The sequence below is a fragment of the Phalaenopsis equestris genome, unplaced genomic scaffold (genome assembly GCF_001263595.1).
Source record: "Phalaenopsis equestris unplaced genomic scaffold, ASM126359v1 Scaffold000022, whole genome shotgun sequence".
Classification (NCBI taxonomy): domain Eukaryota; kingdom Viridiplantae; phylum Streptophyta; class Magnoliopsida; order Asparagales; family Orchidaceae; genus Phalaenopsis; species Phalaenopsis equestris.
Window position 1 is genome coordinate 1433327 of NW_018164464.1, and position 13006 is coordinate 1446332.

At 34.9% G+C, this 13006-nt stretch overlaps 3 protein-coding genes across 4 annotated transcripts in view; 2 read left to right on the forward strand and 1 right to left on the reverse strand.

Moving 5' to 3' along the window:
- Positions 1-13006, forward strand: part of LOC110018445 (probable ribosome-binding factor A, chloroplastic) — an 84323-nt gene that overhangs the window by 59450 nt on the left and 11867 nt on the right. The window lies entirely within an intron of this gene.
- LOC110018444 lies at positions 58-5565 on the forward strand. Of its 2 annotated transcripts, none has more exons than XM_020715761.1 (3): positions 58-170; positions 1027-1255; positions 5291-5565. In XM_020715761.1, the coding sequence occupies exons 1-3, from the start codon at positions 81-83 to the stop codon at positions 5329-5331; spliced, it is 360 nt and encodes a 119-aa protein (XP_020571420.1). In that variant the 5' UTR covers positions 58-80; the 3' UTR covers positions 5332-5565. The 2 variants fall into 2 exon arrangements, with proteins under 2 accessions (XP_020571420.1, XP_020571421.1); XM_020715762.1 differs by having other exon boundaries at positions 1027-1242.
- LOC110018440 (protein SIEVE ELEMENT OCCLUSION B-like) lies at positions 3476-8517 on the reverse strand. Its single transcript, XM_020715757.1, has 5 exons — positions 7880-8517; positions 7232-7345; positions 6603-7051; positions 5274-5383; positions 3476-4924 (listed from the first exon to the last, which is right to left on the reverse strand). Exons 1-5 carry the CDS (start codon positions 8090-8092, stop codon positions 3684-3686), a joined length of 2127 nt encoding a protein of 708 aa, XP_020571416.1. The 5' UTR covers positions 8093-8517; the 3' UTR covers positions 3476-3683.

A 13006-nucleotide genomic window follows, 5' to 3' on the forward strand; every position in this document is an offset into this window, starting at 1 on the left:
TATCAGCTAATGAGTGTGGCTTGGGGGAAATTATTGAGCATGTGGCGACACCTCCCATACATGCAGAGGTGGCCCCGATCATGCCAAGGCCGGACGTAATATTTTCTCGTTACAATAACCGCTCGATGATCTTATGTCTGGACGACGGTTTGAATGATCCACCATATGAGGTGTGGTTATACCCAGATATTTGTCGACCAATCTCATGTAATAATTTTCTCGATGAGAGGCTATTGAGGATGATAGTTTTAAACTGAAAGATATATAATATTAAAATATTTTTTAAAAAAAATTATTTTTTTGTCCCTCATAATGCTCTCACTTGGATTAATACCTGTGTGTGCCTTTTTGTCTCGGCAAGCATCCTAAAAATGCATCAATTATTAGCTATGGGAATTGAATAACAATTGCTACATTCAGTACTATTGAAGTTAGGGTTGTAAACACGAGCTCAGGTTTGGCTAGTCTTCGGCTTGTTCGAAATAGCTTGTGTTTGAAATCGGCTCGTGAACAGTGTGTTCGTGTTCGGCTCGATTAAAATATTCGTGTTCATGTTCGGCTCGAAATTGACTCGTTAAACTTAAACTGAGAAACATAGACGTAAAGTGTGGGATTCAAATCTGGATCAAATATATATAAAAAAATGCACTACCACGTTGCCACATGAGATGTTATGATTTAAATTTAGACATAAATATATATAATATAATATTATATAAATAATACGAACATGAACCAACAAGGAGTTGTTCATGTTCGGCTCATTTACTTAACAAACGAGCCGAACACGAGCTACTTAATGAGCCGAACAAGAGTTGTTCGCAAACAACGAGCTTTTTTGACAGCCTTATATGCATAAGTTGTATTTACTTTTTTTAAGTTTAAATGACTGTATTTTCATTAGCTATGAAATATTTCGGGATATAAATATAAATACTAAAATTTAAGTGTTATATATGTAAATAAATAGAAATTCGGTGGTATGTATGTAAATGCCCGCAAACTTGTTTTGTTGTGTGAAAGCAGGGGCCACGCGACGACGCAGTGTGGGAGGTCTTGTGCCGTGTGAAAGCGAGTTTAAGCGTCGCCCAACGCGGGAACGAGGCGACGCAGAAGTGTACTCGAGCGTCAAGGTCTCTGTCACGGTCATCAAGGTTGCACCGCTTGTCAATCTGGCAAGATCTTGACCGTAAAGAAAGAGATCGCTGTAGAAGAAGAGCTTTCTCTGAAGGTTTTTATCTGGTTAGTTCAATCGGTGAGATCAATAGTGGTTGAGTAGTTTTCCATGTGAAATGGTGATTTTGATTCCGAGTTCTTCGAAACTTGATCTTCTCTCCCATCGATCGACTTCAATTTTAGTGTGAATTTGGTTTAGTGGGCTTTAATAGAGTAATGCTTCTTCGGATGATTTAATCTTGAAAACTTGCTGAACCCTAATGGCATTATCAGTGGATTAACAATGTAACATATTTCACTTTAAAAAGTTTGCTATTTACAGTGACACGTGCATCCTTGAAGAAAATAGTGAGATTTTTATTACTAAACTTTGTTGAATAGTCTTTGGCTTATATGACACCATCATGGTTATGTCTATTTATAGGCTTGAGAGACTAAATTTTGAAACTTATAAACTCTTTTCATTTCATTCTAGACAAATATACTTTAGATTCTTTCTAATTATTACTAAACTCTTTTTCTCCATTGTGTCCTATTTAGTGTCATATTTTCATTTAATTCTAATAGATTAATATCATTTTTTATACAATTTGCCCAAATCATCCTAGGTCTACCTCTGTCTTTCTTATCATAAGTCGAATCTAAAACATATACTCTTCGAATCGGATCACCAGATGGTTGACGTTTAATGTGATGTGACCAAACCATCTAACGTTTAATGTGACCAAACCATCTAACATGACTTTCTCTAATTTTGTCCGTCATTGGAGCTACACCAACCCTATTCATTTTATATTCATTTTGCATTTTGTCTCTAAGTGTAAAACCACTTATCCACTTAATCATTCTCATCTCGGCAACACTTAACTTAGTTTTATGCCTCTCTTTTAAAGGCCAATATTTAGTGCTATATAGCATTGCAGGTCTCACCATTCTCTTATAAAATTTTCCTTTCAGTCTAAGTGGTACTTTTCTATCACACAATAGGCTCGAAGCATTCTTCCACTTCAACCAACTAACATCCCCATCAATATCACCATCACATTAAACAATAGACCCGAGAAATAAGTTCACACTTTTTAATAATTTGATCACCCAAAGTTACATTTCTATTATTAGAGCTACTATTACTAAAATTACATTCCATGCATTTAGTTTTAGTTCTACTCAAACTAAGGCCTTTAGACTCCAAAGTAGACCTCCATAATTTAAGTTTTTCTCATTTAATACATATATTCTAAAATATTCTACTTAAAATTAGATAGAACATTCTAGATATTGGAGAAATGAGCATCAATCTCATCACATACATAGCACATAATTCACATGTATAATGTATTTACCTATATCACCTAAACTTTCATATTCATGTACATAGCATTTAAATTTTTTTATCACCTTAAAAATAGCATTATTATTACTTTTAAAAACTCAAATACATATTTTCATGCGTAGGTTTAAGACACCAAAGTGCAATGTATGTAAATATAAAAGGTTAAATATATATCTGACAATCGTTTGATTATTATCCTAGTAGATCTCTTTCAGAGTGTTTGACGAGCGTCTGATTCTACTAAACCACTTTTATCTAGTGGCAAAACTCTCATATTAATTGTCTTCTTATATCGTGCATTTGTGAGATCTATTTGTTTAGTTAATGGAGTGTTGGATAATGTAAATAATGAAATATAAATCAAAATTAAAAAAAGAAAATCGGGAAATCACATTTTGCTTCAATGAGTTGAAGCATAAACTCTATGGCGGATTGAGATGTATGCCTCACAAAAAAAAAAAAAAAAAGAATTGATGAAGTTAGAAATAGTTTTATAATATGACATAAATCATTGATATGCTGATTTAATTTATTATCATAGAGACACGCATCACAAATCTCATTTTAAATGTTGATATAAAGCTAAAATTTGAAATGAGATTCAAGATAAACATTCACTTATAATTAAATGCACTTATTTTCATTATGTTTTTGTTTTATTGACATTCTTTCTATGAATCAACATTAAATTAAATATATATTAAAATTGGTGTTTCTACATCTCAACCACTCAAACCATTGAAGATAACATTTTAAACTTTAAATATAACATTTAATCACTTTGTCATTACAACCATCCTTCTTTACCCACTAGCGAAGACTTTTGAGTGAAAGTTTTGGGTGATTAGAAGGCTATATTTAAAGTTTTGGGTTTATATTCAATATTTTGGGTGATTGTTATGTAAAAATTTATTTTAAAAATGGACTCATGGAAGAAGATAACATAGTTGAATTTACTTCCTTTAATTCAAAACAGGAAAACATAGCATCAAAAGATCAAACCAAAGCAGACAAAACACCATTAAACACCATTAACTCACCTCACACTGCAACAACATCATCTTCTAATGACCAACTTCTCCTATAAAATCACACCAAAGCCTCAAACCACAATTCTTCATTCCCCAAAAACCCAAAAAGGAAGAAAAAACAGAGTGCATCACAGTTGTCAGTATCAGTCCTTACAGCAACGATACAGCACATATTTCTCCATGGGACGCTTACACTCCACACAAATAATCCTCTCCTGAACTCCACCCGTCTCACCGGGAAGAATCAGGCGCGTGCAGTGCTCGTGTGTCTGATACGGAAGCAGCGCCTTTGTGAGCGCCGACACAAACCCCTCTTCCTCCACACTCTCCTTCCAGCTCTCAAACTCCATTAAACACTCGTAGAGCTTCTTTCCATGGGACTTCACCATGCCAAAGGAGCCATGGCTGATTATTGCCCATCCTTCATCACCTCCGCCAAAGCTGAGCAGCTGCATAACCTCCTGCATGATTTGGTCTTGCTCAACATTTCCTCCATGCTGCATTTTTGAATGCCACATGCTCTCGAGCCGTGCCCAGAAGAACCAGACCATCGCTGGATCCTCCCAATGGCCGCTCAGCTCCTCCCTTTTGATGACTTCTGTCGCCTTCTTCACCCCCTTCTGGCTGCTCTTCCCCACATACACCATTTCAAGCGGAACTCCAGCATCATGCGCCACTTTTCTTATTAACTTGGTGAATTTCCTTATCCAATCTATGTCTTCTCCTCCATAGAGACAGATATGCTTCCCTTCCCCTATCCATGAAAGAATAGTTTGATCAATCTCATCGATTAGGAACTCAACTCTCCAGCTTTCTTCCTTCCATAACGCCTCTTCTCTACTGCTAGTAAAAGGAAAGGCTAAACTTCCCCATATCCAAATCATGTGAAGAGCATTAGGGCAAACTACCCTTCCCTGAGCATCCAAGACAACCAAAATTGGTTTTTTATCGAAATGCCAGATCTCTCTCATGTATTTAATGGCAGCAGGCTGAAGCAGTGAGGGATGGTGGAGTATATACCACGTCATATTGAATGCTAACCTTTTGAAGTCTTCTTCTCTGTTCTCGCTCCATGGATGGTATCTATCGGTAACCGGCAACCAGAGGACCTCGTAATTCCTTTCAGTCCTTCCATGGTGGATGTCCTGATATATCTGGATGAGAATGAAGAGCTCTTCATTGCTAACTTCGAGGTCGCTTATGAAAAGCATGACTATCTTCCTTCTTAGAACATCGACTCCAACCCTCTTCTTCGTCAGGCAATCAAAGAGGGGGAGTTCGTCTTTGGAATAGATCAGAGCCCTTAGGATCTTCATGTTGTCAATGTGGATGGTTTCAAAGAGCCTAATTAGGGTTTGATAGGCTTCATGATGCCTCTTTCCATCTGCATGATCCAGTTGCTTTTGATAAAATCTAGCACACAATTCTAATACATTTACATATCTCACACTTAAACTTTCATATTTACACATGTAGTGATTTACATATTTCACACTTAAACTTTCATATTTACACATGTAGTGCTCAAATCTTTAATGTCATATCAAAAATAGTATTATTATCACTTTTTACGAGTGAGATACACATTTTCATGCATAGGTGTAAAACATCAAAATGTTATGTATGTAAATATGAAAGCTTAGGTGTGAGGTATATAATTACATAAGAATTGTGTGCTGGGTATGTAAATTTTCCAAATTCGATTGAAAGAATGAATTTTTTGATCGACTAACCAATGTATTTGTTGCAGAGTTCAAGTTGCTTGGAGAGGTGGTCATGGATGTTAGCTAGTTTGTGAGCTATGGTGGAGAGCTCCCATACCTCTGTTGTTGAGCTGATGTATCTGAAGGAAAGGAAGATAGCAAATGGGGTATGTTCTTAAAATGCGGATGAAAAATTCGTTCTTGTTTGATTGGCACTTTTCTTTTCAAGATCGTATATTTAACGAGTTGAATACAAACAAAGTTTTGTTCGATCGAGTTCGGCTTGATAATAGCTTGCTTATGTTTATAAATTTGCATTAAAATACAGGAGCATGTACATACATACTTTAAAATTCTCATGTATTTATTTGTCTAACATGAACATTCATATTTACATGTATACCACTCAAATCTTTAACATCACATAAAAAATACTACCGTTATTACATTTTTAATAGTGATAACGGGGCATTTACATACATGCCATACAATTCTCATGTATTTATCTATCTAACACATAAACATTCATATTTACATGCATGCCACTCAAATTTTTAACATTACATCAAAAATACCACATTATCACCTTATTAAATGTGATATATATATTTTCATGCATAGGTTTATGACGCTAAGATGTTATAAGTACTTTTGGTGTAAGATATGTAAATAATTTATTGTTATGTATGTATGTAAATTTCCTTAAAATATACATATACATACATACGTAGATATACTTTTGTGTTTGTGTACATATGTATATATTCAATTGGATAAGTTTTACGTGGATAAGGCTGCCAAAAAAAGCTCATTGTTTATATTTGATCACGCTAAACTCGCTAATTGAGATTGATTTATTTTCTTATGATCTTATATTTAACGAGCTGAATATGAACAAGATCTTACTCAATCATGTTTGACTACATACTAGTTTTATTATGTTTACGTGCATTATAATATATGTATATATGCATGCTAGAGGATATACTTATGTGTAAATAACCATGGCCACATGTAGATTTGATAACTTACTTATGTGTAAATAACCATGGCCACATATAGATTTGATAACTTATATAAGTCTTTGAAGCAAACTTAATATTCTTGAATAGCTCGTGTTCAGCTCGATAAATTAACAAGTCGAGCCGAACCACATGTGAGCTTGCTTAAGCTCAACCAGTTTACACCACTACATAGGAGTGTAACTGAGTTAAGCAAACTCGTGCGCCTACTCAGGCTCAGCTCGATAAGTGGCTTGTGAGCTTAGCTCGATGAGCTAACAAGCCAAGCTCAAGCGACCCTTGACTCATGCTCGACTCTTTTACACTGCTACCACTACATGTGGATGTTTGAGCTTACTCGTGACCGATTCCGATGAGCCCAACGGTCTGCGAAATACAAGCAACGATGCCTCTAACGACCCAATACACCGCAGTTGGGATATGAGTCATGGCTGTTATCATATCTGGTGAGTCTAAGCTGATGTAATCCGTCGGTAACTCGGTGAACTCAACAATGGATTTCGTGATATCAAGCATGACCCTGATGAGGTTGTTAATGGCATCAAATCGTGCCTTGAGAACATCGGTGTGCTCGATGATGTCCGGAATCTGTTTCAGGAGAGCTACAGATTTGGCGAGTGGGTTCACTGAGTGGAGCTGAGTGGTGAGCCAGAACTCGCCGTAGTTGACTGCCATGGCTGCCAGAGCCATCACTGCTTTGGCATCCCAGGTGTAGGTTGATAGAGTGTGGAAGACAGCCATGGTGGTTGAATGGGCATCTACAGCTCCTGAGCATTTGAAAGTGACCTGATTCAGGATGAATAATGTTAGGCAAATACATAAAAGTTTGGGTGTTAAGAAAGTAATTGATAGCGATATTTTCTATTTGATATTAAAGATTAGAGTGTTATGTATGTAAATATTAAAGTATGGGGGTTAGATATGCAAATACATGAAAAGTATATGTTGTGTAAGTAAATGAATAACCTCATAGGATATCCTGTGAACCGTGTAAGCAATGGCTTCCAGCGTTAAAATGAGTCCAGCATGTTGTGCGGCCTCTTGAGCTGGTTCTAGTAGATTTTTGGGGGTGGCTGCTGTCTGTACAGAAGACTAATTTTAAAAATGGGAAATTTATATACTCATCACACTATTCTTATGTATTTACATATCTAACACCTAAAGTTTCATATTTATATGAAACTTTACGTGCTACATATGTAAATACATAAAATTTGGGTGGTATATATGTAAATACCACTTCGAATAAATGGATAGAATCAATATATTTTCATGTTTACAGAGCAATTACATACAAACCACCCGACTTGTATTGATTTACATATCTAACATATAAACTTTACTTTTTATATTTTACCACCCAAAATTTTCATATCCCATAAAAAAATATTAAGATTAGTGATATTTTTAATGTGCTGTAAAATATAATTAGTATTATGCATATAAATATGAAAGATCAAGTGTTTGATCTGTAAATACATAAGTGTCGGGCGGTATGTATGTAAATTCCCAGTTAATTGGATGGTGTTGATATAAAAAGGTAAATTTTACATGTTAGACATGTAAATACATTAATCTTCCTATATTTAAAAGAAAAAATTCAATCAAACATGCCAGAACGAATGCCGGATTGGCTCTCAGCAAGACTTGCTCCACCACATAGAGAACAGCCCGCACATCAAAATCTCTCCCCTCCGGCGAATGAGTCTGCTGAATTTGCTTCATTATAATGCTGTCATCAGAAGAAGAAAAGAGATGGCGTCCTCCCTTTATAGCATGGAGCTTTTGGGCCGCACTTGCGGCTGCTGATGGCGTCATCGCCGCCATCTTCCTCAATTCCGGCGAGGTCTGCCGGCGGTGATGGAGGAGGGAGGTCGGTTGGCCGGCGAATATATAGGAAGTGGAAGGAGGAAACAATGGGAATATATGAAGAGGAAAGTGGGGAAGGAACTGTCTTTGCTTGAGGGATGAGGGATGAGGGATGCTGTTAAGGACTAGCTTTGCTTTGGGATTGCTTGGTAATGGTGGTCATGGGTCTTTAGAAACTTTGAAGTGATAGGAGGTTGTTTAAGTGAGTAGTGAGAAAATGAGGGGTGTGAATGATAAGATTAGTGTGGTTGTTGGCTTGAACAAATTGGTCTCTTAATTATTAAGCTATTAGGAGGGAGGGTCTAGGGTTGATTTAGACTGAGGGGGTGGCTAGTCTAGGGTTGGGCTAGTCTTGGTCAAGCGAATTAGGTGGGATGGGTTTATATTAGTGGAGGCGTGTATTATTTGGTCAAAATCGAAAATAGAATAGAAATTAATAGATTTAGTTTTCAAAAATTCATTTCGATTTTTGGTTTTGAAAACCTTAAAAATTTTACATTTTTGGTTATTAGTTAGGTTTTAATTTGTATTTAATCAAATAAATTAAAATATAAAAGTAAGGCATCTATCATTAATATCCTCTTATAAAGCCTGAGAGCATCCCATGCAGTGATCTTCGTGAATTTTGGTTGATGCTTGGGTTCCATAAGCCTTACTTTTGTTTTATTATGCATCAATCACTAATTAGGGTTAATTAGCTCACTAGGCTTCTGGGGTTAACAGGTGGCCCACTAGCCTTCTATGGGTTTCTATAATCTAGTAATTAGGGTTAATTAGCTCACTAAGCCTAATTAAGTTCACTTAATATCTATCTTAATTTAGCCATCAAAATGGCTAAGTTCAAAGGTTTTAGGGATTTATAAAGATATCTAGGGTTAGCTAGGCCATCTAGAGATCAATTACATGAGCTAGTTTGATTTGGGTTTAGGCCAATTAAGCTAAAGCTTAACTAATGGGTTGAGTGGGTTAACCATAATTCAACCTAGGTTTAAGCTAGGTTTAGATCATGTAAAGGCTCAATCCATTCATGAGCGTCGTAATAGAGCCTCTAAGGTTAAATCAAGGTTAGTCCAAGCTGTAATAACCTTGAAAAAATATTACATCAATAATATGCATGTGGAGTAACGTGTAGTCAATGAAATCACGCCACGATACCCTGCGTGACAGAGAAAAAAAACGGCGCAGTAACACGGAGAACTGGGGAACATCTCCCCCCCCCCCCCACGTGTTATTACGTGTTATTGTGTTTTATTCATGTGTTATTATGTCATGAGAGTATTCTTGGTGTTATAATAACACAATAATACATCAATAACACATGAATAACACAGAGGAGAATATTTCCCTCGTGTTACTGCGCCGCTTTTTTCTCTGTCGAGAATATTCCCCATGTTTTTCAGGTGTTATTATGTGTTATTCATGTGTTATTGTGTCCTGAAAATATTATTGGTGTTATAATAACACAATAACACATAAATAACACATGAATAACACACAATAACACAGAAATAACACATGGGGGAATATTACCCCGTGTTACTGCGTCGTTTTTTTTTTCCTGTCGCACAGGGTGTCGTGGAGTGATTTCATTGACTACGCAAATTACTTCTACGTGCGTAGTACTTATGTAATATTTTTCAATAACCTTGGGTCTCAAAAATCATGGAAACAAACCAAACGAGAATTATTATTTAAAAAAGATAAAATATTCCATTTAATATATATATAATCATAAAAAATATAGTCACTTGTTAAATTATTTTACTATTCCAACGCCTTGAATCAAAATCAACTTCTCTATTTCATGATAAATGAATTAACTCAAAACTCATGAAATTAAACTTAAAATTGAGCTTGAACTCAATTAATTAATCAAGTAATCACTAAAATTTAAGTTAACATCAGCAAAATTTCAGGGACATTTACACACATACTACCTTATTCCCATGTATTTGCATATCTAACACTAAGCTTTACTTTTTACACCGAAATCTTCCGTATCAAATCAAAAATATCATCATTTTAACTTTAAAAAAGTGAAATACAGGCTTTATTGTACCGATAAGGCAGCATGCATGTAAAAAATGCATTAGATGCGTAAATACATAAGAATTGGATGGTATATATGTAAATACTCCAAAATTTTAATCTGCAATCTATTTAAAAAGCTAAAATTTTATAATCATGTTTCTAAAATCAAAATCAAACAACATCTAACCAAAACCAACATTGTTTAGACAAAATCAAAACTTCAAAAGACATGCAAAATACTTCATAAATTGGCAAAAAATAAAAAACAAAACTTTAAATGCAATCAAAATCCTATTCTTGAAGGAACAAAGCAAATGTATGAAAAAAGAAAATGGTTAATACAACAACATAAGCTACAAAACTAAATGAGCCACAGCACAATGCTCAAATGGCGTCCATCCAACTAACCCGACTTAACGAAAAATATGCTCGGTTCGACTCGATTAAAACGAACCCCTTCGAGGTCTCTCCTCAGCAACGTTCACTCTGATTGCGCGACCATCCACAGTCTGATTCGACACGAAAGCAAATATTAGCAAGTTACCAAACAAATTGAAGTGAATATTAGCAAGCTACCAAACAAATAAGCAGCATTTATATAATACATACATTCAGGCCAATTCTTGTGTATGTACATATCTAACACGTAAATTTTAAGTTTTTACATTTATACCACCCAAATCAGACTGTGATATGAAAGATTTGGGTGATGATAGTATAAAATAGCAAAGTTTAGGTGTTAGATATGTAAATACATAGGAAATGAGTGGTAATATGTAAATGCCCCATTAAACTAGAGATAATAGCAAGCTACCAAACAAATAAGCAGCATTTATATACATTCAGGCCAATTCTTGTGTAGATACATATCTAACACGTAAATTTTAATTTTTTACATTTATACCACCCAAATCAGACTGATATGAAAGATTTTTTGTGTGATATGAAAGATTTGGGTGATGTTAATATAAAAAAGCAAAGTTTAGGTGTTAGATATGTAAATACATAGGAATTGAGTGGTAATATATAAATGCCCCATTGAGCTAGAGATACCATGACTCACCTGTCCATCAAGAGCCTCAATTGCATCTTCGTGATCGCTCCTCGAAGCCATTGTGACAAAACCAAAACCTCGTGAACGGCCGGTCTCTCGGTCGTAAACAACCCGAGCATTTACAACTTTGCCGTGATTACTAAATACTTCCTCGAGCCGAGCATCGTCGACCTGCCACGGTAGGTTTCCAACATATATCCTCACAGAAGAAGGCTCGAACTCTCGAGATGGCGATCTTTCGGGGACGGAGCCTCTAGGAGTCGCTTTGTTAACAGACAAAAGCCTTCCGTTGTAATCCTGAAAACAACGCACCGACGACTAGCTTTCAACATAAACTATTCCGAGAAGATTTTACATACATTACATAATTTTTGTATGTTTACATAAATAACATCCAAAGTTCAATTTTTTGGATTTATAACATTTTATCTATGCATGAAAATATAAAAAATTAGTAATAGCAGTATTTTGGAAGTGGTATGAAGATCTTATAAACGTAAGAAATCAAAGTTCAGGTGTTAGATATGTAAATACAAAATAATTGAGTGGTGTGTATGTAAATTTCATCAATATACACAGTTCATTGTCTCCTAAACCATCTTCATAACAGGAAATGGAAATCCAGACAAATTAACTCAATAAATTCTAAAAGAAAATGGAAGAAATTAGTATGAAATTTACAAACAAGCCACACAATTCTTTTGTATCTACATATGTACCACCCAAAATTTGATATTTACACTTTCCTTAATTGGAGATACAAGTGTTCCATCCTTCCTTTTATGTTATTTCTTTTTTTTTTGTCTTTACTATTCTAGGATTCATGTTAGGTATTTATATCCCCTTTTCATATATATATATATATATATATATACATGTGTGCGCGCGCGCGCATGTGTAGAAACACACTAAACAAGCATGCTTCTAAAAACAAACAGAAAACAAAAACAATAAGCAATATACAAAATTAATTCCAAACAAGCCATGAGATTGAAGTTCTACAATTCAAGTCGGTTTGTCCTTCACTGTAGGGTTGCCAAATATTCTCGTTGTTCGCGAACAGGTCGTGTTCGGCTCGTTCGAGGCTCGTCGCTAAGTTAACGAGCCGAATACGAACAACACTAACAAATATTTATTCATTCGTGTTCAACTTGTTTTGGGTCGAAATACTGCTAATCAATTATATATATATATATATCTTTGATAAGTAGTATTTTTAAAAAAAATAATTGACTACAAGGCTACAAAGATTTATAATCAATTAAAAGTATTAATGAAGAAAATAGAATAAAAATTATTAATTTAGATTCAAATGATGTTTTAAATCTTGCCTCAATCATTAACATAAACGAGCCGAACACAAACACACATTTTGAGCTCGAAATATAAACGAGCCGAACTTAGCTCGTGTTCGACTCGTTTACACCCCTATTTGTCATAATGAGACATTATGCAAGTAGAATCATCTAAATCCAAAAAAATTACCATAAAATTTAGAATAATGCGGCAAAACATAAGTTTATGGTTGATTGATTTGATCAAAAACTATATCAAAGTATGTTGCTTGGTCATAATTTACCATGCAGCATAAGTAATTAAATTTTAAAAAACAGTATTTATTTCTAGGGACATTTCAAACATACCACCCAATTCAACGTATTTACATGTCTAACCCTTAAAGTTCAATTTTTACATTCCTAACACCTTAACTATGCCTGAAAAGTTGTATTTCACCTTTTAAAAGTTAAAACGTTGGTATTTTTTACGTGATATGAAAGATTTGAATG

Bases quoted from the DNA above. Each gene is read 5' to 3' on its own strand.
- LOC110018444 (XM_020715761.1), top strand. From the start codon at position 81: ATGCCAAGGCCGGACGTAATATTTTCTCGTTACAATAACCGCTCGATG. The intron at 171-1,026 runs GTGTGGTTATAC...GTGTGAAAGCAG, and splicing joins TGAATGATCCACCATATGAG to GGGCCACGCGACGACGCAGT. The intron at 1,256-5,290 runs GTGAGATCAATA...TATTTGTTGCAG, and splicing joins TTATCTGGTTAGTTCAATCG to AGTTCAAGTTGCTTGGAGAG.
- LOC110018440 (XM_020715757.1), bottom strand. From the start codon at position 8,092: ATGGCGGCGATGACGCCATCAGCAGCCGCAAGTGCGGCCCAAAAGCTC. The intron at 7,346-7,879 runs GCATGTTTGATT...TCTTCTGTACAG, and splicing joins CCAATCCGGCATTCGTTCTG to ACAGCAGCCACCCCCAAAAA. The intron at 4,925-5,273 runs GTTAGTCGATCA...TGGATCATGCAG, and splicing joins ACTCTGCAACAAATACATTG to ATGGAAAGAGGCATCATGAA.